The sequence below is a fragment of the Nothobranchius furzeri genome, chromosome 7 (assembly GCF_043380555.1).
Source record: "Nothobranchius furzeri strain GRZ-AD chromosome 7, NfurGRZ-RIMD1, whole genome shotgun sequence".
NCBI classification, from domain to species: Eukaryota; Metazoa; Chordata; class Actinopteri; order Cyprinodontiformes; family Nothobranchiidae; genus Nothobranchius; species Nothobranchius furzeri.
The window spans coordinates 43,935,216-43,960,928 of NC_091747.1; the positions used below are offsets into that span (position 1 = coordinate 43,935,216).

Here is a 25,713-nt window from a genome sequence, read left to right on the forward strand (position 1 = left end):
GGAGCTGTCCCGCCCGGAGTCTCCACTTTTCCGGCTCCACACCGAACCACTCTCCCGGTCTCCCTCCACCTGGACCAAGGCCCGACCAGACTGGAGGCACTTTTAGACACTGGGGCTGCGGAGTGTTTTATCGACCACGGACTGGTTACTCGGCTCAAGATACCCCTCACCGCCCTCGACCGACCCATTCCCGTGACCTCTGTGGACGGCCGGCCCATCATGCCGTACCCTCTCACCCACCGAACTCAGGGTCTCCACATGACTATTGACCAACACCGGGAGACCCTCCACTTCCTGGTCATCCAGGCTCCGGCTACGCCTCTCATCCTAGGTCATTCCTGGTTCTGCCGCCATGAGCCTCACATCTCCTGGTCCACCAGTAAAGTCCTGGCCTGGGGCACGGGTTGTCATAACCACCGGGACTCCCCTGCACCTCGGGCAGCAGCAGCTCCTCCCAAAGACGTAGACCTGACGCTCATCCCTCCTCAATACCACGACCTCGCTCAGGTCTTCGCTAAAGAACCCACTACCAGGTTACCTCCTCACCGACCCTACGACCTGGAGATCAGGCTCCAGCCCGGCACCACCCCCCCTCGGGGTCGCCTGTTCTCCCTCTCTCCGGCGGAAACCCGGGCTATGGACAATTACATAACTGATGCCCTGCAGAAGGGATTCATCCGTCCCTCAACGTCCCCCGGGGCCGCGGGGTTTTTCTTTGTTAAAAAGAAGGAGGGGGATCTCCGGCCCTGCATAGACTATCGAGGGTTAAATAAAATAACGATCCGGGACCGCCACCCTCTCCCTCTCATGGGCACCGCTCTGGACGCCATCACACAAGCCGCAGTGTTTACTAAACTGGATCTGCGCAGCGCCTATAACCTCATCCGTATTAAGGAAGGTGAGGAGTGGAAGACCGCTTTTATCACGCCCACTGGCCACTATGAATATTTGGTGATGCCTTTTGGACTCTGCAACAGCCCCGCCGTCTTCCAGCGGTTCATTACAGATGTGCTGAGAGACATGTTGGGTCGCTGGGTCTTTGTGTATCTAGATGACATCCTCATCTACTCCCGCACGGCCGAAGAGCACATCCGTCATGTTCGAGCTGTTCTGTCCCGCCTCCTGGATCATGGACTTTACTGCAAACTGGAGAAGTGTGCGTTTCACCAGGAGTCCACCTCCTTCCTGGGTTTTACCATCTCCTCCCAGGGCCTGAAGATGGACCCCCAGAAGGTTCAGGCCGTAGCTCAGTGGCCTCTACCCACGACCCTGAAGCAGCTGCAAAGCTTCCTGGGTTTCTCGAACTTTTACCGGAGGTTTATACGCAACTTCAGTTCCCTCGCAGCACCTCTGACCTCACTCACCAAAACCACCAATCAGCCTCGCCCGTTTCGCCTTACTCCAGAGGCTGTCAGTGCTTTCCATGAGCTGGTCGGACGTTTCACTAAGGAACCCATCCTCCTCCACCCGGACCAGACCCGGCCCTTCGTCGTGGAGGTGGACGCCTCGGATGTGGGAGCGGGGGCCGTTCTCTCGCAACGGGGTCCAGACTCTAAGCTCCACCCATGTGCCTACTTCTCCCGGAAGTTTTCCCCCACACAGCAGAACTACGGGGTCGGTGACAGAGAGCTGCTGGCAATAAAGTGGGCGCTGGAGGAATGGAGGCAGTGGCTCCTGGGGACCACCGATCCCTTTCTGATCTGGACCGACCACCAGAATCTCATTCATCTACAGACTGCCCGCCAGCTCAACCCTCGTCAGGCTCGGTGGGCCCTCTTTTTCGAGCCGTACCACTTCCATATCGCCTACCGGCCCGGCTCCAAGAACCTCAAGGCGGACGCTCTCTCTCGGCGTTTCGCACCAGATGCCGGCCCCCCGGAGCCTCGGACCATTCTACCGGCTCAACGCTTCCTGGCCTCCCTCCAATGGCCGTTGGAGCAGTCCATACAGGCGGCACTTCCTGGCGATCCAGCGCCGCCGGAGACCCCACCGAACCGCCTCTACGTTCCCGCCTCCTGCCGGCAAGAGGCGCTCACGTGGGGGCACTGTTCACGGCTCGCGGGACATCAAGGGCAAGCCCGTACCCTCCAGTTCCTCCGTCGGGCTCTCTGGTGGCCGTCCATGAGGAGGGACGTCCGCGAGTTCACAGCTGCATGTGATGTGTGTGCTCGATCCAAGTCCTCCAACCGACCCGGCGCTGGAGAGTTGCAGCCTCTCCCTGTGCCCAAGCGGCCGTGGTCACACATCGGGCTGGACTTTGTCACGGGACTGCCGGCGGTCGACCACCTGGACACTATATTGACTATCACGGACCGTTTCTCCAAGGCCGTGCACTTAGTGGCCCTGGCCGGCCTCCCCACGGCCAAGAGAACGGCCGAACTGCTCCTGGAACAGGTGGTGCGGCTCCATGGTTTCCCTCAGGACGTGGTTTCCGACCGAGGACCCCAGTTCGTCTCACGCTTCTGGAAAGCGTTCTGTCGCCTGGTCGGTGCTTCCACCAGTCTGTCCTCTGGATACCATCCGCAGACAAACGGACAAACAGAGAGAGCTAACCAGCAGCTTGGACGCTACCTGCGCTGCTTCGCTTCGTCCCAGCCGACCACCTGGCCCCGCTTTCTCCTGTGGGCGGAGCTGTCACACAACCTCCAGACCTCCTCAGCCACGAGTCTGTCTCCCTTCGAGACCTGTTACGGTTATCAGCCACCTCTGTTTGATCATCAGGTGCCGGAGGTGGAGGTCCCTGCTGCCCAGACGCTGGTCCGCCGCTGTCGGCTCGCCTGGATCCGGGCCCGTGCGGCCATCACCCGGGCCAACACGGAGTATGCCCGTCAGCATCGCCGCCGCCACCGGCCTGGCCCCGTCTTCCGGTCTGGCGACCAGGTGTGGCTCTCCTCCGCTAACCTGAGGATGCCGGCTGGCTCCCGGAAGCTCACTCCTCGCTTCCTGGGTCCGTTCCCCGTCCTTAAGGTCATCAATCCTGTCACCTGCCGTCTGCGCCTCCCGGCTACTCTCCGGATCCACCCGGTCTTTCACGTCTCCCAGCTTAAGCCGGTGATCTCCTCTCCTCTCCACCCTCCACCGGTCCGGGTGCCTCCGCCCCGCGGTGTTGAGGCGGATCGCACCTACACGGTCCGCAGGATTCTGGACGCTCGCCGCCGGGGACGAGGTTGGCAGTACCTCGTGGATTGGGAGGGGTACGGGCCTGAGGAACGCTCTTGGGAGCCCACGAGCTCGTTTGTCGACCCTACCCTGCTGACTGACTTCTGGGCCCGCCGTCCTGGGACTTCGGGAGCCGTCCCTCGAGGGGGGGGTCCTGTCACGAACTCCTCCAGCTGACTGCATTCCATTCATTCCTGCCACCAACGTGGCGACTGACGTCATCACGCCGGCACTACTTAAGGAAGTGCCGGCGTTTCATTCATTGCTCAGTCATCGTTTCTCACCAGACTTTGTATCGAGTCTCCAGGCTTACCAGCCCTCAAAACACTCAGACTACACCTACAGGAGATAACCACGCCGGCTATCTCCGTCTCTCCGCGTCTGGGCAACAGAACTCTCAGTCACGCTTCAGATCTGCCAACGAACCTGACAATTTGTCAATATCAAATAAAAGAAAATTGATTTGGATCTTCAGGAATAACCCAGAAACCACCAAGACCCAATTCCACCTTGAATTGGAAATAGTTGGATGTAGGGATGTCCTGATCCGATCACATGATCTGAAATCAGCCCCGATCACGTGGTTTCAGACTGATCGGGACTTGGGCTTTACTTAACGATCCGGACTCGGATACTGGGTTCAGATTACAGGAAGTTAAAGTAAGAGAGTAATGTCTTTGGAGGCTAAGCAAACAGCTAGTGAACATTGGCGCAGCCTACACTAGTTTGAGGGAGCTAAAGGAGGCTATAAAATCACGGACTGATGGTGGGCTCATGTTGGTGTTAGCTCATTGTTAGTGCTAGCTACATCAGGGGTGTTTACATGAGTTGTAATTCCACTTTCAACCAGTAGAGGGGAGGAGCAGGTAACAGCTCACTGTTACTTTAAATCGTTTTTGGAGAAAAGCTTTTTCGGACAAAGATTAAAATATTTGACCACAACAAAAGCAAGTATGTTTGGAGAACCAGAACCTTTTTATACCAGTTGTCCAGTGTGGTGGGGTTAGTATCATGATATGTAATTGGTGGAAGAATACCTTTGGACTTTTTTAAACTTCACCCATCAGTCAGATGGTTTTAAACTTGGACGCAGTGAGCCGTTCCAACAGGTTAGTGACCTCAGACACACATCAGATCTGACTTCTGATCAGAGAAATCAAGCTATCACAAACATGACCCTGTTGAAAATGTGTTGATTATGTTAAAAGCTGACTGTTTGCTAGAAAACAGACCATTACCAATAAACTCTACCATTTCTGCAAAGAACAAAGCTCAAATATCCAGTCCTAACTTTGCCAGATGCTCGTTGATGGCTACAAACGCCATGTGGTCAAGGCAGAAATTGCTAAAATATGAGAGCAAGAATCTGAAATTAATCAAGTTTTATTTAAAAGAAAATAACAAATCTTTTTTTAATTTTGAAAAAATATATTGTACAATCTTTCCACTCTTGGTGCTTAAACTGCAACTCTATTTTGCATATATTGTTGGGTTTTAGCTGCACAGAGCCAGTAGCTTTTTCCTTTGTGAGTCTTTTACCACCAGGGAGAAAGTTTGAACTGTAGCAAGCCAAACAGTCCGCTGAAAAGACCACACAGTGTGCATGACCTCCGACCTGACTTGACCTACGCGCTTTGTCCTTCTCTTCCGTGGCATTCACTGGAAACAAAATGCTACGGATGGCTTCCTCCAGATTAAATGTTGACCCTCTCCAAGCCTGATGGTTTGCCTCCTGACAGCGGGAGATGGTGAATAAACACGTGGAGCTCCATAAGAGAGGGGCCACATATACTTAAGCTTGAGGACACAAGCGATGTAATCATCCTCCTCTGGTGCAGCATCTATCAGCAGGCTGATGGATTCCATTAATAAAAGACCTTTGGCATTGTATCCTCTGTTCAGTATGTAGTCAGTCAGTGCCACCAATATAATATTGACCTAATCATTCTCCAAGCCTGCAGCGCTGGCTCGGAACCTGAAATACCACTCTTATTTATCCCATAATGAGACGTTGACATTTACAGATAAATTGAAAGAAGACTTTGAACAATATTATTGCACGAGTGAATTGTAATATAAATAAAATGCTGTTTGGTAAGCTTTTTAAAAAATATATATATTGTTTTACACAATAAACAAGAGCAGCTAATAGAAAATGGGCTGTAGAAAACAGGCTGTGGTCATAAAAAGAAAAGAATATCATATTTTTTATTTTTTTACTGCACTGAGGATAATTCCTGTGCTCCCAAGTTCCAGGTCAGGTATGGCAGGAATATTAAGGGCAGACATTTGCCCCGTCTACTTTCATAAAGATAGCTGCTGACCGAGAACAAGATTATGCAAGAACTGACTTTGTCCAAGAGGGAAAATGTGCTGGGAGCCTCATCCGGAGGTACCAAGATTTATATAAAGCTGTTATATGAAGGTGAGGAAATTCATTCAATCTTCTGGAGGAAACAAGAGCAAGATATTCCAGTTGATAATAAACACATCTTTGCTGTGAAGTGTGCCAGCCCTTTTGAATTGAGCCAAAACCTTGGTTCAGTTCAAGTCGATCAAGGCCGTTCTTGGAAAAGAATAGACATTATTCCCGTTCTTTTCAGTATTCAAAACTCAAGGTATGACTGAATGGGTTTGCTAACTTCTGCAATTAAAGGCCGAGCATTCTTTGGAGGAATGCTTATTGACCGCTGCCTTTCAGGTTGGAGATTTTTTAAACTAAGATCATCTTATGTTGAGAAAAGATGGACTTCTGGTCAAAGCTAAGTTTATATAACTATGTCTATAACTTCTAGCTGCTCCAATAGCTGAACAACCTCAGCTGACTCATTTCCATGCAGATGAGCAGCAGTTCTACTCTGAGCCCCTGCTTGGATGATGGAGCTTCTCACTCCTCTATGCCTCAGACCTGTAGAAAAAAATAATTTCATATGTTTGCATCCATGATCTTTTACTTTCAGTCTTGATTCAGATCTGGTGACCACATATAAAGGCCGGATTATAGATGGAACGGTAAACCAAGGCCACACTGCTAATTTTCCCCAAGCATTATGAAAGACAACACATAGTTCCTTTCCAGTCCTCATGATTGGTCCAAAAATGCCTTTATTGTCCCGATTACTCGTTCTACATGCTGTTAGTCCAGACTTTGTTTCCAGTGGCATTGGAAACAGAACACTTTCCTTTTGAGTCAGTACTTTTATTCAAAGCAAGTGCTTGAATCCAAACTGATTGTACCTCATAGAGTTAGTCATGACAGCTAGATTTAAACACATTGTTGAATCAGAACTCTGGTGAAGATGTTACAGCCACAGTCGAGACTTTAGTCTGTAGTCTTAACAGAAGATGTCAGAAATCAGCAAAGGCGTACCCCGAAACACTTGCTCGGCATGCTCTGATGGTGCTTTTCATGTTTGTGATGACAGAGAAGAGACAGAAATATGCACTCTGCTGAGGGCTGACAGCTAAAAACGGTCCATCTGCCCATCTTTCAGCTCCAACCACAGCCTGTCTCTGAGACATGCTGTGATCACTTCACGTGGAGGAAGCTGGTGGCCGTCAGAACATTCTGACTTCAAACAGGATCATACAAGCCTGGTTACTTGTCATTATAATGTTAATTTCTTTCTTCTGAGTTTCTCAAGGATAAATTTGGTGGAGTTGTGCTTTGAGAATGGACGTTGAAGTTTGTTTTAAAGTCTTGACTCGCTCTTCTGATAGTTAATTTCTAACGTCATAGATGTGACTGAAACCAGTTTTTGATCTGAACGTGAAAATGACGGTGAAAGGACTGTAAAACAGCAGCAAACAGGGTTTTATATGGTGAACATGCAAACAGCAAACATCTCTTTGTCACTATTTTTGATGAATTTCAGTGAGTCCATTAAAGCAAACCTTAATACAAACAAGACAGCGGTGTTCATTTTCACTGGGTGATGTTTTCATCCAAAACATAAAAGGAGGATGTTGATCAGAACACACAATGCTAACGGCTACAAGCCACAGAGTTGTTAAGAAGTCTCAGTCATGACACTGTGAATACCGTTACTCCAGGGTGATCCGAAGCCAGAAGAAATCCTAACTCAGAGCAAAAAATGACAGCAACACTGAAAACTCACAAATAAATCTTCATCTCTTTGTGAATTATTTTTACATTTACAAATAAAGACTCACTGGGTAAGAATTCCCAGCATCATGGAGGTTTTGTTTTACTGTGAGCCTGCTTTGCTGAAATAAATCAGTGTACCTAAGGAATGACTTTACTTCCTGTTTCTGGTCTGCATCAGTCCCCGTAAACAGGACTTTGGCAAATGTCATTAAAATCTTAAAATTGATTAGCTACATTTTGCTTCCTGCAATAACTTTGTTTCTTATTAGAAAAAAAATACACTGGTGGCATTCATGTGTTCTGTTTTTGTTTTGCCAGAAGCTTTCGGGTAATGTGCTTTAAAAACGTACTACAAGACCCATGATGCAATGGGGCACCAGTTGTTAAACATCATATTATTACATCATCCACCAGAGGCTTATTTTTTTTATATTTAATGAGATTTGGCAATCATTTCAAGTTAAAACTTTTATTCAAAATGTTTCCAGGTTCTTATGACATTCATAATTGAACAGCATGCATTAGGTTAATTTGTGTGAGTGTGAAAAAATATTGTTAGAACAGTAAACTTCTCACGTTATAACTTGATATAGCTGGTTTTTATTTTGAAAGGGTGGCAGCAATATGCTTCATTGGGTTGCCAACTTTCTGAAACTAAAAAATAAAAAGTTGTTTGAACGGGAGTGGGAATAAAAAGTGTCCTGCATAGTGCCATTTACAAGATAAGTCTGTCTTTAAAGAGACAATGTGTAGTTTTTACTGTTAATCTCATATGTGATGTTTACTTCTACATGAGCTTGTGGTGACAAAATGCATTCATTGATTTGTAAAGACGGTTACAAAACTTCCACTATTTGTAAACGTTGTGTTACACAGTTACTTCTTCACTTGTTGCCAGAGTTGAAAGGGAGTCTGATGTGCTTGTTATTTTGCTGGAGGTTGCGCTCCCTGGGATTTTTGACCCTAATGGCCATCCATTGCTAAGGTCCTACTCAAACACAAAAATACTGCTTGCTTTCAACAATTTAGTAATGTACTGCCCCCTATCACCAGGGAAAAAACACATCATCACGTTAAAGGCTTCAATAAGTAAATAAAAGAAAACTAACAAAAAACTAAATAACTAAATGAAAAAAATAAATGTCTAATAAGTAGGGCTAGAATCCAGAGTTTACTACATAAGTTTTTAGGGGGATAAAAACAACAAAAAATGTACACGTACTATTTACCCAGTGCCAAAAATACAACAATGCTGTAGTTAAATAAAAATTGCAATCAAATGTACTGGTGTACCGTCTAAGATTTAAATTGAGGGAAAGAAATTGTGTCTTTATTATTCTGTCATAGATGTAGATGTGGTTACTGAAAACATTAGTATAAGGGTAATAAATGACCAGAGAAGCTTTCACATATTTTAGAAGTACGAAGTTGAATGAAAACCAAAACTGCTTTACTTTTAAATAAATTTTGGAATGACTGAAGGTATTTTATTTCATGAATCATAATGGTCTGAAAAATGTGCTTAAATGTATTTCACTTGAATTTAAGTAAAGGAAACTTGCAGAGACTGTGTCAAACTAATTATTGTTAAAATAATGGTTCTCCAACAGCTTGTCCTTCTGTGGGGTAAAAAGGTCCCCATCGTGACTGAAAATTTAAAAAAGGTGTTATTTTCTTAAATATATAGCTTTCCAAGAAACCAGAAAGCATTCAACTAAATGGAAATCGTATTGGCAGAAGATGTGAATGATTGTAAATTAAAAGGTTTTCATGTTATCTGAACAAACGAGGTGGCTGCAAGTCAAATCCAAACAAAAAAATGAATTGCAGAGTCACCGCAGCAATACAAAATATTTGGTTACTTTTATTAATATGAGATCAACGTTTTGGGGCTTTCTCATTGTCAATCAGGAAAAGATTTTTAACTACATTAAAAAGTCATTTTTAAAGGTGCCTTATGTAGAAAAGTATGGAGCCAAGATTGGGACAATATTACAAGTAACTTGTACCAAGCTTTGTAATTGTAACTTTCATTTAATATGTAACATGTAACTTATTTGTAACACGTAATTCTCATTTTGTAACATGTAACTTTCGTTTTGAAACACGTAATTCTCATTTTGTAACACATAACTTTTAGTATGTCACATTAAACTTTCATTTCGTAAATTGCAGAAGAAAATCTATGTACAAGTTTCAATCACAACTCTCAAAACACACTTCTCAGTCTACAAACTCAAGTCTACGCTTCCTTCCCAAAGAACAAATGACAGGCTTTGTCTTATCAGCCAACCACATGTCTCGGATATGAAACCCTGCTCTAATTCAAGATGTAGGTTCTTTATTTACATCTGTTTAATTTCCCTAAAAATGTTTTATGTAAGCAAGGAATCCAAGACACATGACAGGCTGATCAGACAAAGTCTGTCATTGGTTCTTTGGGAAGGGACGCTTGAATTTGGACTAAATGTTTTGTAACACTTAGATTTAAGTTTTGTAACTGTAGACAGAGATGTGTGTTTTGAGAGTTGTGATTCAAAACTTTCTGCATGTCAAGTACCAAAATTTACACGTTACAAAACGAAAATTACAGGTTGCATAACCAAAGTTACATGTTACAAAATGAGAATTACATGCTACCACACGAAAGTTACAGTTATAAAATGTGTTATAAGTCACAGAACTTGGTACAAGTTACTTGCACATTTGTCCCAATCCCAGCTCCATATATGAAGTAAAAATGTCTTCCTGTGGTAAAATGTGGTTACTGCAACCACTTTAAACAACTCTGGAGCTTTTTGCCAGCCGCCATCAAATTACAATTGTCAGCGCTGCAGCATTAGCTCGCAGGAGAAACGGCAACCCCACTCACTGATGGTAAACAGTAGTTTCTTCCCTCCTTCCTTTGATTAGAAAGGGAAAAAAAAGGACAATACCCACAGCCAGCTGAATACGAAATATATTTCAGATAACCTTCCTTCCAAAATGACTGGAACATTAGACTTTTGGGGTTTTTTTTCACTGTAAAATGCTCACTATATTCTTACATATTGCACCTTTAAATACTTTTCACTTTTTCTGGCTGTACTTGCACCTTAGGCTCTTTTACAGACAGGGACATGTCGAGGAAGTTGCCTGGGGTAGCACATGCTATCCCTGATATCTGATTGTTCACCCCGCTGAGTTCCATTTAAATTGAATTTACATTGTCAACCGAAGGCTTTGGGTTAAATAATTTGTCCCTCATCAAAAAAATAAAATAAAATAAAACTACCCACCTGGGCCACCCTATTTTACAAGACTTGGACACGCCACTGGATACAGATGTCAGTATTTAAATGCTTTAAAACCTGAAATTTAGCACAATTTTCACATTTTACTCTTGCAAAACTGAGTAGGGTTTGAATCAGTTGTGTATGAAATTATTCCACATTATTGCTGAATTAACATCAAAAATGTCCATTTGGTGCAATATTGGTCTTTAATTTCCTCAAACAGAACATGAGCAGCTTTTGTTGTCTCATTCATATTGACCGTTGTATTAGTGCCCTCATTGTAAGTGGCACCCATTCCATTATATGTGAAAAACACCAAAGAAAATAATGCAAAAAGGTAAAATGATTCACTACTTATAGTTTTGTTGCCTGTTTTGATCTTTTGATCTGAATTCAGTATTTATGCAATAAGCACTATTTTCCCCACACCCTGAACAGTGAGTGAGTAAACATTGTGTTTTCTGTAGATATTCACAGTGACATGAGAGGGAAAACTTGCAGTTTGAATAATAAATACTTCAAAACTCCTATGCAAGTATCACCACTTGAACTAAACACGACATTGTTTTGATTCAAAGGCAGTCCTTAGCTTGTTATCTCTGAAGAGTTAAGGTGAAATATCAACCTCACTCTTAAATCATAATTTAATCATTGCCATCGTAATGATCCTGTGGGACAAAATCCTTCAAATCATTCTTTTTAAAACGAAGAGTTGAATTAAGAATTTTGCTCCAGTAAGTTGTTTAATTCATAAATTTGCTTTTTTCTTCCTACAGTTACACTCAGATGTTGACAAAGGAGAAGGGAAGGTGAAGTACGTGTTAACTGGCGAGGGTGCCACTTCTATCTTCACCATTGACGAGAACACTGGAGACATCCACGCTACTAAGCGCCTGGACCGGGAAGCCCAGGCTTACTACACCCTCCAAGCTCAAGCTATAAACAGACTAACGAACATACCTGTAGAGCCTCGGTCAGAGTTCGTGGTCAAGGTGCAGGACATCAACGACAACGAACCCAAGTTTCTAGATGGGCCGTACATGGCAGGAGTACCAGAGATGTCACCATTAGGTGAGCTGTCGCACTCATCCCTTACACCATCACTTAACTTTCTTTTTTCTTTTTTTGTTAAAGCTTAATCTCCAAAGTTCCTTTTCAACTATTGTCTCTCTTTCTCTTTGACTTGCCCTCACTCTAATATCTGCGTTTGATAATTTTCCACCTCGCTGAATTCCTCTTTCTGTCTCGAGGTCATCAGGTGGGTTGGGACGTGTGCTGTGTTAATGAGTCCGACATGTTCACTTTGTCAGACTGAAAATGTACTTATCACTGGGGTTCAGTCTAAACCTTACGGAGCTCTGCTTGTTTATGGGCTTCACGTAAATCAGGGTTGAGGTTAAATTATTTTAATTTGGGCTTTCATTTGTCAGAAATGGTAGCTTTATTAAAAAACCCTTATCTGTCATGGAGATTTTGTAGCTTCTGTATTAATTTCATTTAGTCGTTGCATCTATTTTATGACGGGATAGATGGGCAATGGTGGCTAAAGGGTTAGAAGTTCACCCTGTAACCGATGGGTTGCCTGCTTGAAAGCAGGCGCTGCTTGTGTCAGTCGTTGTGTCCTTAAGCAAAAAGCTTTGTTCTCCTTGCCTGCTGGTGGTGGTTGAAGGGACCGGTGGTGCCTGTGACAGCCTTGCTTCTGTCAGTGTGCCCCGGAGTAGCTTTAGTGCATTAGAATTAGTGTGTGTGAATGTGTATGTGAATGGGTGAATTGCAACACACAAATGTAAAGCAGTTTGGAGTCCTCTGAATTACAAAAACAGTCACTTATTATTTACATTTCTGAAAGTAAGTAGAGAATGGCTCAATGAGCCGTATCTGAACTTCTTTTCTGTAATGTGGAAAACAATGGCTGAATTTTGGGCAAGGGTCAAGGATATTTAGGTTTAGGTCATACAAAAGTTTAACAAGTTGAACCATGAGTAAGCAAAGTCTGTACTTTAATAGCACTTTCCCCACTAGAGCCGGCTCCACTTCACTCAGATATGGTAGGAGTCCCATCCGGATAGCCAGTTTTTTTTTTCCACGTGCAACCGATTGTTTATTCAGCCCTCTTCCCAAGGCAGTCTGCTTCGCACTTAACTGATCCATCACACCCGCTGCCGAAGGATTGGCCGGCTAAAATTCACGCCTACCATTAGGGGGAGCATCCGATTGGCAGATAGAATCAGCCCGCGGTGGCCTCCCGCATGCGCGATTCATTATCCAGAATGATAATGAAAACTTCCTATGACTGAAGCCGTCTCTGTCTGAGTAGTGTGCGTGCGCACACACACACACACTAGGGGTTGTATGAACTAGTCGACTAGTCGACTTCACTGCTCTGTAGTGACTTTTTATGCCTGTCATCGACTAGTCGCTGTCACGTGATAATGACCGACAAGATGCAGTCCTCCGAAAAGGCAGCAGGTGACGAGCCCCTGCGCGTCGGGAGGTGGAGGCTATGCACTGTGCCAGAGTGTCAATAGTGACACCCGCCATAGAATGGACATTTAACCAAATTGTGACCTTTCCCTCTTGCAATTTTACCTTCCCCTCACCCCATCCTAATCTTAACCAGCTTGCGCATGCCATGCTCTGATCCTTGACACGCTCCAGACAGCTGCGTCCTGAGCACGGCCACAGTAACATTATCAAATCAGGTGTCACCACTCAAAAATAGATGTAACCCGATCGTTCATGTCGGCTCATTTCCTTTTATGTTTTCTGTCTTTTATTTGTGCCTGATGCTTTTCGCTGCTGTGGAGCGGGGTGCATCACCTGTTTTGTCCTCCGGTGACGCACCTCACTGATGCAGCCGTCGAGCAGGGCACACTCCGCTGTTTTAGCGGTCGGTAGATCTTTTAGAACTGCAGTTCAAAGGTAACTCATAAGGTGAATATATGTGAAGGCAGGTAGCAGTTTTTCTTTAGGATTGAGAGGAGATGCAGGAAGATAATAAACAGACAGGACAGAAAAATAGTCAAATAAAAACAAGTTTGTTTTTGTACCTGGTGGTTGCAACAAACAGACACCATTGAAGGTAATCAGAAGTGAGGAACAGAAAATGAAATAATTATTTTAATGTTTAGAGCAGCATGAACTCTGAGAGCAATACCAGCACCTAAACAGTTTGCCAGGACTCCTTACTAGCAGACCGTGCTTACCGGTTCTCTTTCCGAACATCTATAACTCTAAATCTCTCTGTCCCATGCATGTGGCAAAATAGCTAACTAGCTAACTAATTAGCTAGCTAGCTAACTTTCTTGCTTACTTTTGATCTTCGTCTAGGAAACAACAAAAGTAACACACTTTTATTTAGCTTTATTCATCTGTTTTTCTTATTGTTTTTTAGGTCCTCATTTAATTATATACATCTGTTTAAAATGTCCATATTATAAGAAATGGTTGCTTTAGCTGAAAACTGAATTTAAGGACTTCATTTTTTTTCTTCTACTTTTCTTAGCGTAAAATCAAACTACGTCTAAATATTTCAATCTTGGTCATGTGGTAAGAAATGTTTTTTTTTTTCATTTAGTTTAACTGAGATGTGCACAGCCATGTACAAAATACATAAAAATGAAATTAAATGATCATTGCTATATGTAAAAAAATTCTTGTATGTGTCTCTGACACATTTTTAGCTACTGCACGTAGATATGGTGGTATTTTTGTTTTTAAATGTATTCTTTTAGGTCAGATGATCCCAAAACAATGATGTTTTGCACAACCTTCAACCCAAAAAAAATAACATTATTTGTCTAGTTTGTCTCCTACAAACCTAGTAGTTATTTTTCTGAACACAGCAGCATTTAATATTCCAGATATTCTATCTGTTAGCCTTAAAACACTCCTGAAGAACACCGTATCAGACCCGGTCTGTAAGTGGCTGCACGGTCAAGATTTCCTCCAAGGTTTTGAACCAATCACCCTCACATACAAAATGTGAGTACATGCAAATGAGTGACAACAACAACCTCGGGCCTGTCAGTATAACAGGTATTTGCGGAGTGCAGCACAAGTGGCCTTCAGCGGGTGCTTTTATCTTAAAAGGGTTTATCAGGTTACTAAGCTGACTTCAAATGTTTTACTTTTTGTGGAACTTTGTCCAGAGTGATCTACAGTTTCTCGAAGAACTGAAACAGTTTTAACGTTAATGCAATAACACAGCAGGTGAATTTCAGAGCAGATTTTAAAAGTTTACCTAAAAAAAAAAGAACTTGGCAGAAAAAAGGTAGCACTAAACACAAAGAGCAGTTTCTTGAGAGACCAGACTGCATTGTGAGGTGTGCATTTGATGGGATGTAATTTACATATTTATCATTTCAAATATGCCAGCACACACCTCTAGGCTTAGAGATGTTGATGAGTGACGCATGTTTGAAAACTAACTTAAGGTCTAAATCTGTCCTGAAGCCCATGGGCATTTTTCCACAAATTGGTCTTCATATTAGTCAGTGCTTTTCAAAAACCTGCCTGGTGAAAATTTCAGATTCTAATGAACACATTTTTATCCATCCATTAACTTGCTGCTTCACCATGACAACACAGTGAGGGAAAAGCACACAGACAGCCTTAACTTCCTCCAACTCCTCCTGGGGGTTCTCAAGGAGCTCCAAGGCATGCTGGGAGCTGTGGTCTAATCACAGGTGAGCCATGACTGGCGATGTGGATGCCAGGGGTGCATATTTGTCTCACTGAAACAAGGAAAACATTTGTATTCAAGTAAAAGTGAAAATAAGCACTAAAGTAACTCTTTTGTTTTGGTGACTTCTAACTAAGACAACAAAAAGGAGATTTAGGTATTTTTATTCTACTTTGGAGCATTAACATAAAGCTCATTTGATCTTTGTTCAGCAAAGACCAACACATTTGTTGCCATCATAAAACAACCAATCTCCAATTTTCTAAATGTCCTTGCGATTCATGCAATGCTATTCCATTAACATCCACAGAACTGCCAATTGACCATCATTGATTATTTGGAAATTAATTATTTACAAGCATCCATTCATCAAGTACAGAAGAAAGTTAATATTTCAGCAGAAATAATCCTGCTTTGTAAAACTGATAAATGACATTTAAGTACGTACAAAGTCTCTTTTTGTAGTGGAAGGGACTTAATCCTAAAGCAAACACTTGTACGGTGAAGATGCACTTCACTGCACCTGAGAAATTCTAGCACTTTCCAGGCCTCTCTCCAGATGTTTACTGAGCTCTGGGAATGGGGCACCACCAGTGCAGCCAGCAGCCATGTTTGGGAATATCGGCACACAAGAAGATGTCCTGATGTCAAGAAGGACAACATCCATTATTCCATCCATTTTCTTCCACTTATCCAGTGTCAGGTCGGGCTGAGAGGCCCAGACTTCCCTCTCCCCACTTGGGCTAGCTGCTTGAGGGGAATCCCAAGGTGTTCCCTGGCCAGCCGAGAAACAAAGTCCCTCCAGCATGTCTTGGGACTTCCTTAAGGTCTCCTCCTGGTTGGACATGCCTGGAAAACCTCACCAGGGAGGCATCCTGGATGAATCCTAATCAGATGCCTGAGCAACCTCTACAGAATCCTCTCAATGAGGAGGAGCAGCAAATCTTCTCCGAGCCCCTCCTAGATGACCAAGCTTCTCACCCTATCTAAGGGAGAGCCCAGCCACCCTGCGGAGGAAAGTTATTCCGACCGCTTGTATCCACGATCTCGTTCTTTCGATCACTACCCAAAGCTCGTGACTGTAGGTGAGGGTTGGAAAGTAGCTCGACCAATTAAGCAAAGATGCCATTTTTCCTCCAAGAAAACCGCTGGCTCGTGTGTCCTGTTGAAAGTAAAGGATCCTGAGACCATTCACATGTGGGATTAGTTTGCAGCAAAGGGAGTTGATGTCATACCACTGTAAAAAGAAAATGACCCAAACAAGGAACTCCTCCAAACCATCCAAGAAGGGTTTGTTGACGGGCAATGTCATTTTCAGCAAGATGGAGCACTGTGCTACAAAGCAAATGGACAGAAAAGTGACAAACTCCAAGCATTGATTCTGTGAGAATGGCTGCCATCAGTCAGGATTTAGACCTGAAGGTGACTGACAACATGCCTGGGTGAGTTGTAGAGGAAAAGAAGGGCCTTACAGTACAAGGATTGACTTAAAATCTATAAAACTTGACTTAATGTCTATACAAGTCTTTCAAATGTATAAAATCCCTGTTGTATAATTCAATGGCCACACACATGGCATTAAGTCCTAAACAAACACAAGGGTCACAAACTAGTGTAGAGACTGATAAAAAAAGTTGTTTCCATGCTTTAATGCTAAAACTTGACATAATTACGAAGTTCATTTTCTTCTGTGGCTCTGGCTTTTTTATTGGTAAAGTAAAAACTGTCTGTTACCAGTTTGTAAGGTTACATGCGAAGAACGTACTTGGCATTCGAAAAAACTTGACCAAGACTTTTTGCCAGAAAAAAGCGAGAGGTAAATTGGTGTTGGTGAAATGCTATCAGCGGTTTAAAAGCGAGCGTTAGTGGTTAAGTGGCTACCAGGTGGCAGGTGGGGGTGTGACCTTTGCCCACCCACAAAATCCTAGTTTAAAAGAAGGGAGAAAAACAAGCTTCAGCTTTTGGTCAAAAAGAAAGGGTGAGAGGGCAACTTTCATAGGTTATGTGCAAAAAAGACAAACCTCTCCCTTGAAATAAAAGCTAGAAAATACAAGGAAAAGCATGTCTACATGTCAGCTATAACTAAAATCTGAAGCAAGAACTTGGAAATGAAAAAAAAACAGATGTCAATTTTCATTGTTAAAACCATAATGTGCAACCTTTTCATATTTTTGAATCATTTTCTTCAACCAGTTTGTGCTAAAATTACTCTTTACAAAGTTAATGAAATGTCACTCAGACCCCCACAACCCTCTGTGGCCAAAATACCGCATTGGCTACTTCAGAGTGCTGGTCCGGTCTGTTGGATTTAGAAAAAAATTGAGCTGACATACCTGGCGCTGCAGTTTTCTTCCAACACATTTCCTGCATGTTTTAGATCATGGACTGCTCCTGTAGACACTAATGAAGACTGAAGAAAGATTTCAGCTGTTAGATTAGGATTAACGCACAGCAAGGAGATAAGTTTCACTTTTGGTGCTACTAAACGTACACTAGGGGGTGCTAAAAGCAATAAAAACTATCAAGTGTTCCTTTAAACTGTTAAAAAGATATTTGTATCAATTGACAATTATTATACTGTATATTTAAAAAACTAGAAGTCAACTAACAATCATCAGACAAGGTAATAACTGGAGTAGACATGCAGTCGGTCTGGTGTTAGAGGTGTTGACTCTTGCCCGGCGCATTCAGATGGACTGGGGAATAAAATGACTAAGTGTTTTAAACACTTTTTACAGTTATTATAGTATTTTGTTTTATTAGGAAATACATACTAGGTAAAGAACAACAGCAAAACAGTCTTGAATGTCAATACGATTAAAAATATATAAGGTAAACTGAAAAAAAGACCTGCCTGCTGCTATGCAAGACTTTTGGAACCTGATGGAAGAAGAATATTACCCGTGTTTCCACTATAGGAGGAGGGGGGAATCCTGGGAGGGGAAAATTGACCAGGAGATACGGTTGCTCAGCCCTCTCAGCTGTTGTGTTTACATTCAAATTTAGCTTTTTCAGGACTTTGCTAATGCTTCAGCAAATCATGACTGTTTTGATAAACTGCTTTCAGGAGTATTCCCCTTTCAGAAATGATGTATGATTTTTCAGAAATCCGTTAAAGTGATAATCTTATCATGTACTGTGATAAAATGTAATCAGTACCAATTTTTTTTTTTTTTTTTTTTTTTTGCTAAGCACGCCCCATGCTCCGCAGAGCTCTGTGCAATAGGAAACTGAGCGCCAAATAGTACTAACCAAAAGCGTTAGACTACCACTTAGTGCTTCGGCTGATGCAGAGTTGATGAACTTTTCACGGACAAGTAAGTCTCTAAAATATAAATGTATGAAAATACAACATGACATGAGAATAATACTCATAAAACAACGTGTTTTACCTCTGTTTATTGGCTACAGAATCACATAAATAAACAGAAATGTGAAGTTGCGATCTTAAACAAACAAAGCAACAGAGTTTTTGTGTGGTATGCTTGTCAGCCACTAGATGGTGCCATCGGATAAGAGAAATACTCCGGAAAGAAGCTTTAAGTTACTAGTAAGTGCCAAAAGGGGTCGTTGCACATTAAACGTTTTATTCTTTCAAAGCACAACACGATTGAACTGGATTGGAGAACGGGGAGACCGGCTGCAAAGTTGCAATAAAATTACCCCGGTTTTCCAATAGTGGAAACTAGAGATGTCCCGATAAAACTTTTTTCACTTCTGATATGATACCGATATTGCAGCCTTCAGTATTGACCAATACCAATATTAATCCGATACGATATCAACACAAATCATACATACTTTTACCTATTTTATAGTGTGGAATGTTTGAATGGCTTGATCAAGTGATATTACTCAAACAGAAAAGAAAAGACAGCAACAGTAAGTATAAAAAAACTAACCACTGTTTAATTAACCTTTGGTTGCATAAATGTTAACAGCCGAGGTTAGGGACATAAGGAAAAAAGCACAATATTGTTCACTGACCAACTGCTACAACAGTGTCTAAAGTTTTGATTTCACAAACTGCAAAAATCCTCATGAAATGTTTTGTGATCCTGCTTCAAATGCATGATGAGGTTGGATGCATTAATTTTCCCCAGTTCTGTTCCACCACGGGAAACTTGTGCATGACAAGTGTTGCATTGAGCCAAACTGTCTTTTTTGGATTTTAACGAAAAGTACAGCCACATGGCTGACTTCATTTCTTGCTACCTTGCTAGCACATGCTGGATCTGGGCGCTGCTGGATAGAATTGCTGGAAAGAATTTTAAGCAGAACATACTGCTAATATCGGAGATTTTTGATGCAGTGCGATATAATCTGATGCAGTGTTTTTGGGCCAATATCAATATCGGAACGGGACATCCCTAGTGGAAACATACCTATTGTTTAAATTTAAATATGTGTAGCTAAAATACAGCTGCACTTAAAGCTCCTTTCACATTTCTAAGTCAGCAGAAACTAAATTGGGAAGGAACGGATGGGTTCAACATATCCTCGAGCCTAGAAGACAGACTGTTGAAGAAGCAAGATCTTATTCTGCAGGTCGGTCTGGCCATGCTCCATTGGAGCCTCAGCAGGTCTACCATTGGCTCGATCAGTGTTATTCCAATCACAGCGCTCTATCGGTTTGGTGGGTGGGATGATGCGATGGAGCGAAACAACAAAGATAGTGGTGGCTCGTTTGAAACGACTTTGGCATCAACTTTGGATCATTTAGACCTGTGCTTTTCATTGGGTCAAGAGCAGACAGAGGTGCTTAAGTCCTTTATTTAGAAAACGGATGTATTTGTGTCTACTTCAACAGTGAATGGCAAACTGCCCCATTGGCTGACATCCGTGGCAGTGAGTACGCCACGTTGTTTGTTGTCCAATAGCATGCGGAGACAGTTTTAAAGACGACTGTAGATTTCCCCAGATGACTGAGAGCTGTTCATGGGTCGTGGCCAGACTATTTATTCATATGGATGGCTTGCCAGGCTACTTAACCTCCACAGCTGTAAAAGTATTTCAAAAGAACATTTTTTGTACATTTTTTTGTCTCTAATCATGGGTTTAAAGAAGTCTGGTTATAGTTATCACAGTTAAATCACTTCGCTACCATCCCTGTCTCGTGTGTCTGAGTAAAACTCCAGTACCTCACACATCCACTGTCTACCACCCAGGTGGCAATGAGTGGAAACAAAAAGGTGCTGTGACGTTTTTAGAGCATTCAAAGTCAGAATGAGAATTCCGGCAGGCATACAGTGCCTCCAGGAAGCAATCCAATGGAAACAGGGCTTTGGTTATAGCAGGCAGAGATCTCTAAAGGATTACACAGCTGACAGTCAACGGAAGGTGCAGAGCTCAGGCTTAAGGAACCAGAGGATTAGAGTACAAGGGTTGTGAGTCCCGTGCCCAACCCGAGATAAGACAAAAAGTCTGTACATGAACCACAGAGGGCACGTTTACACCACAAGCGCTGAGGTTAGGGGGTCACCCTTAGGCACTTTATTTGCTTTGCTACCTCCTGTGAAGGTCTTCACTACCAGACCAGAAGAAAAATGCATCGTCTCTCTGCAAATATCTGCCCAAAGCAATTATCAATGCTATAAGAAAAGCAGGACCAAGCCTTGCAGCTCTTGTCCTAAATAATTCCTTTATAGATGTCTTTAAATCATTAATGGTCACAGCTTTGCACTGCTGACGAATGGGTTCAATTTGGAGAAAATCATGAATTTAATTAATTAAAGTAATTAGAGGCTGAGCTGCTCCAAATACAATGAGACCTTTCGGCACATAGATCTCTGAAGGCTTTTGTCTTAATCACGGTGGAGACGTCGAGGAAAAGACAGGAGAGCTCGAGGACAGTTAAGAGATGTGACAATCACTGAGCCTGGCTTTGTGCAGCTGCTCACCGAAAGGCCAAAAGACCAGTTAGGGGGCTCATTACACACATAGGGAATGTAATGTCAAGGCAAGGCCACAGGTCTGGAATTTACTACTCCCCTTCCTATATCTGGCTGTCATAGTTCCTGTCTAACTCAAAAGAGCACCACTGATCACAGATGGGATGTAGGAAATTTATTCTCAAACTGAAGAACGCCTTTAGGGAGGGTTGAGTACAACTGTTTTCCAGTCAATATGTGCGGTTTTTATTGTTTTTAGTGATCATATTTGGTTATAAATACGAACTCAGGCAGACAAATAAATCAAATATAATCTGGGGAATCTAAGGCAGTCAAAATATTAGCAGACAATTTTTTTGTGTCAGGTTTTTGTTGGATTATAACAAAGTATTTTATTTAGATTATTATGCACTAAAACTGGGTTATACAAATCAGATGACGTTTTTTTTTCCAAAATGAGAAAAACTCAATTACTTTGACATAATACATTATATTTTGATCGTTCTGAGTTATTGATGGTGCTGATAAAATAGTATAGACCTTTTTAGTTTAAAGGTGAGGGAAACTCATTTATCTAATACATTTGCAGTGGTCTGTGGTAGGAATGAATGCCTTGCAAGCTGTACTCAGGGCAAAAAGGCTCAGAATCGCTTGGATCAGCACTAAAGCCCTGCACTGAAGCCCTAGGCCCTCGGGTCGGCCCGGCCCGACGGCCCTCGGGCTGGGCTTCGGGCCAATGACTGTGCAATTACCTTGGACACGGGCCGGGCGCCTTTATTTTTAATCGAAATCATTAAAAAAATTACAACACTTGAACGCAGCAGTAGAGCCCTGCGCGGGACTGTTTTCTTCATCCCGCTCCTGCTGAATTTCTGACCATTACCGCCTGCAACCGCAACGTGTGTTACACTCCCGCCCGCACCTGCAGCATACATGTCTACTCCCGCCCGCAACCGCAAAACTCGGAGAAATGATTACCTCACAATAAAAGAGATGTATTAAGTTTGCGTCCTCAACATATTTTATAGGTTATCCGCTTTCACCGCAGCGCTGCGCTCCGTTTCAATCAGGCTGTACAGCAGGATTTCCCCTCGTAGCGATATTTTCTCTAACTCTGATTGCTTCATGCTATAGATCGTTGGAAAGCTGCTTTTATGTACTTTTAGGAACCATTGGAATTACTTGAATCTGATCAGCCATTCAAAAGTTATAAAACGGAGCATTTTGGATGACAAAGTCAGCATGTCTCTGAATCTGTGTTGTGATTCGTTGCGCTCAAGACAGGGAATCCCGGTGGCTACCGTAATGTATTGTATGTGCACGGAAAGCCCCATTTTAAATCTTTTCAGCACTTTTGGAATTTTAATGATATCTTGAACTAGAGCAGGGATCGGCAACCCGCAGCTCTTCCATCCATCTGATGCAGCTCTCGGTGCTTGTAAAATAATGAATGGATATTTAAATAAAATGCTTTATATTTTACTGAATTAATTTTATATCTGTAAGTCAATTCTATGTGAAGATTGTCTGCGTAAACCTGAACAGTTCCAACCCAGTCTTACTGTGAGACCGTGTTGGGTCATGCTTGTGCGTAATCCTATGCGCTTATGAGCTGAAAAGGATGTGAGATTCTGGGCTTCTCCTCAGACGGCTCATGGATGTGTCGCCAAATTGGAGACAGGAACAAGCACTATTCAGCCAAAGTGTCATAATCAGGGAACATTTTCTAAGTGACAAGTCTCTCTGAGCGACAGGGTTTGGAAAACACTTGCTTCAGTGGGAGGAAGCTTCCCGCATGCGCTTCTGCGACGCTCGGATCCTGCACGTCTTTTAAGACATTGGTCAGGATTGACGCACTTTGTTTTCATTTAGTTGGTTAAAAAAAAGTCGGGCTTGGGCTCGGGCCGGGCCAGAGAATCCTGAAAACCCTTTCGGGCCGGGTCGGGCTGGGGCTCCACCCCCTCGGGCCGGGCCGGACACGGGCTCAGATTTTAGGCCCGTGCAGGGCTCTAATCAGCACGGACAAGTCTGCTGCAGCAGAAAGTGGTACAACACAGCAAGTTCTCTTTCTTAACATTCGTTTCGATGTCTCACTATGGGATACGCCCCTCCGCGGATTCCTCAGAAGCACTTATCTCAATACGCCAATCCTGATTGGCCAGTGACCGTGACGTACGCGTCCCCCTGCTACTATAAGTAGCAAGCGTCCCAACGTACGCACTATTCAATCACCTCTTCTCGCTTCGGTGGTCGCTTATCTCTGAGGTAAGTTAGCTCAACTGTTCACAGACGGAGCCTTCTAATATTCTCTCCGTCGCCGAACGTTAACTTACCGTCCTTCTGTCCTGACCTTCACCATAGGTTCGGGGCATAACGAGCAGCTTCACACTCCAGTGCATCTGTTCGTTCTATGCTAACACACCAGTTAGCCAACATGGAAGCCGCTCCTCCCACCAGAGGAGTCGACGGCGCAGGAGCTCGCCTCTGTACCTGTGGGAACAAAATCTCAAGCAAAGACCCGCACAGGGTCTGCTCGAGCTGCCTCGGGGTGGAACACGCCCAGCTGGCATTGGAAGTCCCCGGGTCATGTGAGAGCTGCGCTTGCTTCACCCTGAAGAGCCTTCGCCGGCGGCTAACGCGCCAAGCTAGCCTGTCGGGGAAGGACCCTTGCCTGCCGGCCCCTGGGCCACCGTCTGGGGACGCCAGCGAACATGTCCTCCCGGAGCCGGAACCGTGTGCCGAACTCAGCTGGGGCTCACAGCTCGAACTGGCCGGTCCGAGCCACCCCGCCGAGGACGTGTTGGAGTTGGACTACGGAGACGACGAGGACACCTCGGAACTCCTCATTTCAGAGGAGGACGAGGAGGAAGAGGAGGACGACGTCTTTCTCCCCATCGCTCAGGCCTCCATGCCTAGCTTTCCGTCCTCTCCCAGGGATGGAGCGGCTTCTCCGGCCGCCCACCTGGACATGCAGTCAGTCTGCCAACGCGCTGCGACCAGGCTCAACATCCCTTGGCCCACCCTGGTCACTGAGGCTGTCAGATCCCGCTACGAGGGTAAGAAGCTGCCTCAGGCCACGAGGGCGGCAAAGCCCCTCCTTCCCGCCTTCCCGGAGCTACTCCAAGAAGTGAGGTCCTCCTGGGACAGACACCCGTTCAGCTCCAGGTCTCCTGTCCAAGGAGCCTCCTCGCTGGACTTCGAAGGGATGGAGAAGGCTGGCATGCTTTGCATGCCGCCGATGGAACCGCTGGTTGCAGCCCACCTGCACCCATGGCTCTCAGCGACTTCCTCCAGGCCTCCCGCTCTCCCTGCGAAGGCGGACCACTTCCAGTCGGCGCTGAACGAGAGGTCATACAAGGCTGCCGCCATCTCGGTCCGAGCTTTGAATGTCTCCTCCATGCTCTCGGCGTACCAAGCCGAGCTCTGTGAGGACATGAATACGAAGCCGGACCCGGAGCTGTGGGAGGAAATCACCGTACTGACCGACATCTGCCTGCGTGTGCAGCGCTGCGCGGTCCATGCTACGGCTAAAGCTATGGGCATGATGGTGCTTCAAGAACGTGCACGATGGCTGAACCTCACCAACCTCTCTGAGAGAGAGAAGGAGGACATTTTGGACATGCCAATCGTGACTGAAGGCATTTTTGGCTCTGCCCTGGCATCAATGCAGCAACGGTGTGCAGCCAAAAAGAAAGAGGATGAAGCCCTTCATCTCTGCCTTCCCCGTAAACCCTCACCGGCGCTGCCGGCTCGGCCGAACCTGCCTCAGGCAGCTGCCCGAGCCCAGCCTCAGTTCCGGATCCCAAAGCGCCCGAAGCCTCAAGCTGTCCAACCAGCTCCTTCGGGCTCAGAGCCTCGACCAGTTTGGCCTCAGGGATCCGGCAACCAAGCTGCTCCGCCACCGGGAATATCCACCAGACACGGCGGTCAGCAGGTGAGGAGGAAGAAGTGGGCAGCCTGTCGGAGTTCTTCCCTCCCGACGCTGCAGCTGGCGGTTCCCTGTTCGCCAGCTCCTCCTGTTCGATGTTGCCATGGTGCTTTCTCCCCCCTCACGGAACCCCTCCGGCAGAGTTCCCGAGCGGTCCAGGGTGGGGCCAGGACGTGCAGCCGGCGGTGCCGGCTCAAAACACACGTCACAAGTACCCACATTGTTTTTCACAAACATGTCACGCTCAAGGAGCATTAAAAGGTTCGCTGTCGCATCCAGACAAGATGTCAACGGCGCAGCAAAAATCAATAAAAATGTCACCCATGAGCGGTTCCAGGTGGGGGCGGCGCCACGGGTCGTCCCCGTAAGCCTGGGCCGTCAAAGCACAAAGCCCCCGCGCATGCGCAGTGGCTGCCACGAGCACCGCTGCCCCACAACCTCTGGAGGGAGCTGCTGCTCCGTGTGTCACGGCTGTGTCACCGCTCTCCACTCACATGGATGGAATGGACAGCGGTTTCTGCTTCACGTTGGGTGATGAGAACTATTTCGAGGGGTTACAGGCTCCAATTAGCTTCTGTTCCTCCTCGATTCTCCGGCGTAGTGTTCTCCCACGCCCAGGGGTCGTCAGCTCACATCCTTCAGGGAGAAATCTCCTCCCTGCTGGAGAA

At 44.7% G+C, this 25,713-nt stretch overlaps 1 protein-coding gene across 2 annotated transcripts in view; it reads left to right on the top strand.

Annotated features, from left to right (window-relative positions):
* cdh7a (cadherin 7a) overlaps positions 1-25,713 on the top strand; it is a 200,161-nt gene that overhangs the window by 47,492 nt on the left and 126,956 nt on the right. For both annotated transcript variants that reach the window (XM_015975712.3, XM_070553097.1), the window contains one exon: positions 11,319-11,613. In XM_015975712.3, the coding sequence (XP_015831198.1) occupies positions 11,319-11,613 (295 nt within the window). The remainder of the gene's footprint in view (positions 1-11,318; positions 11,614-25,713) is intronic.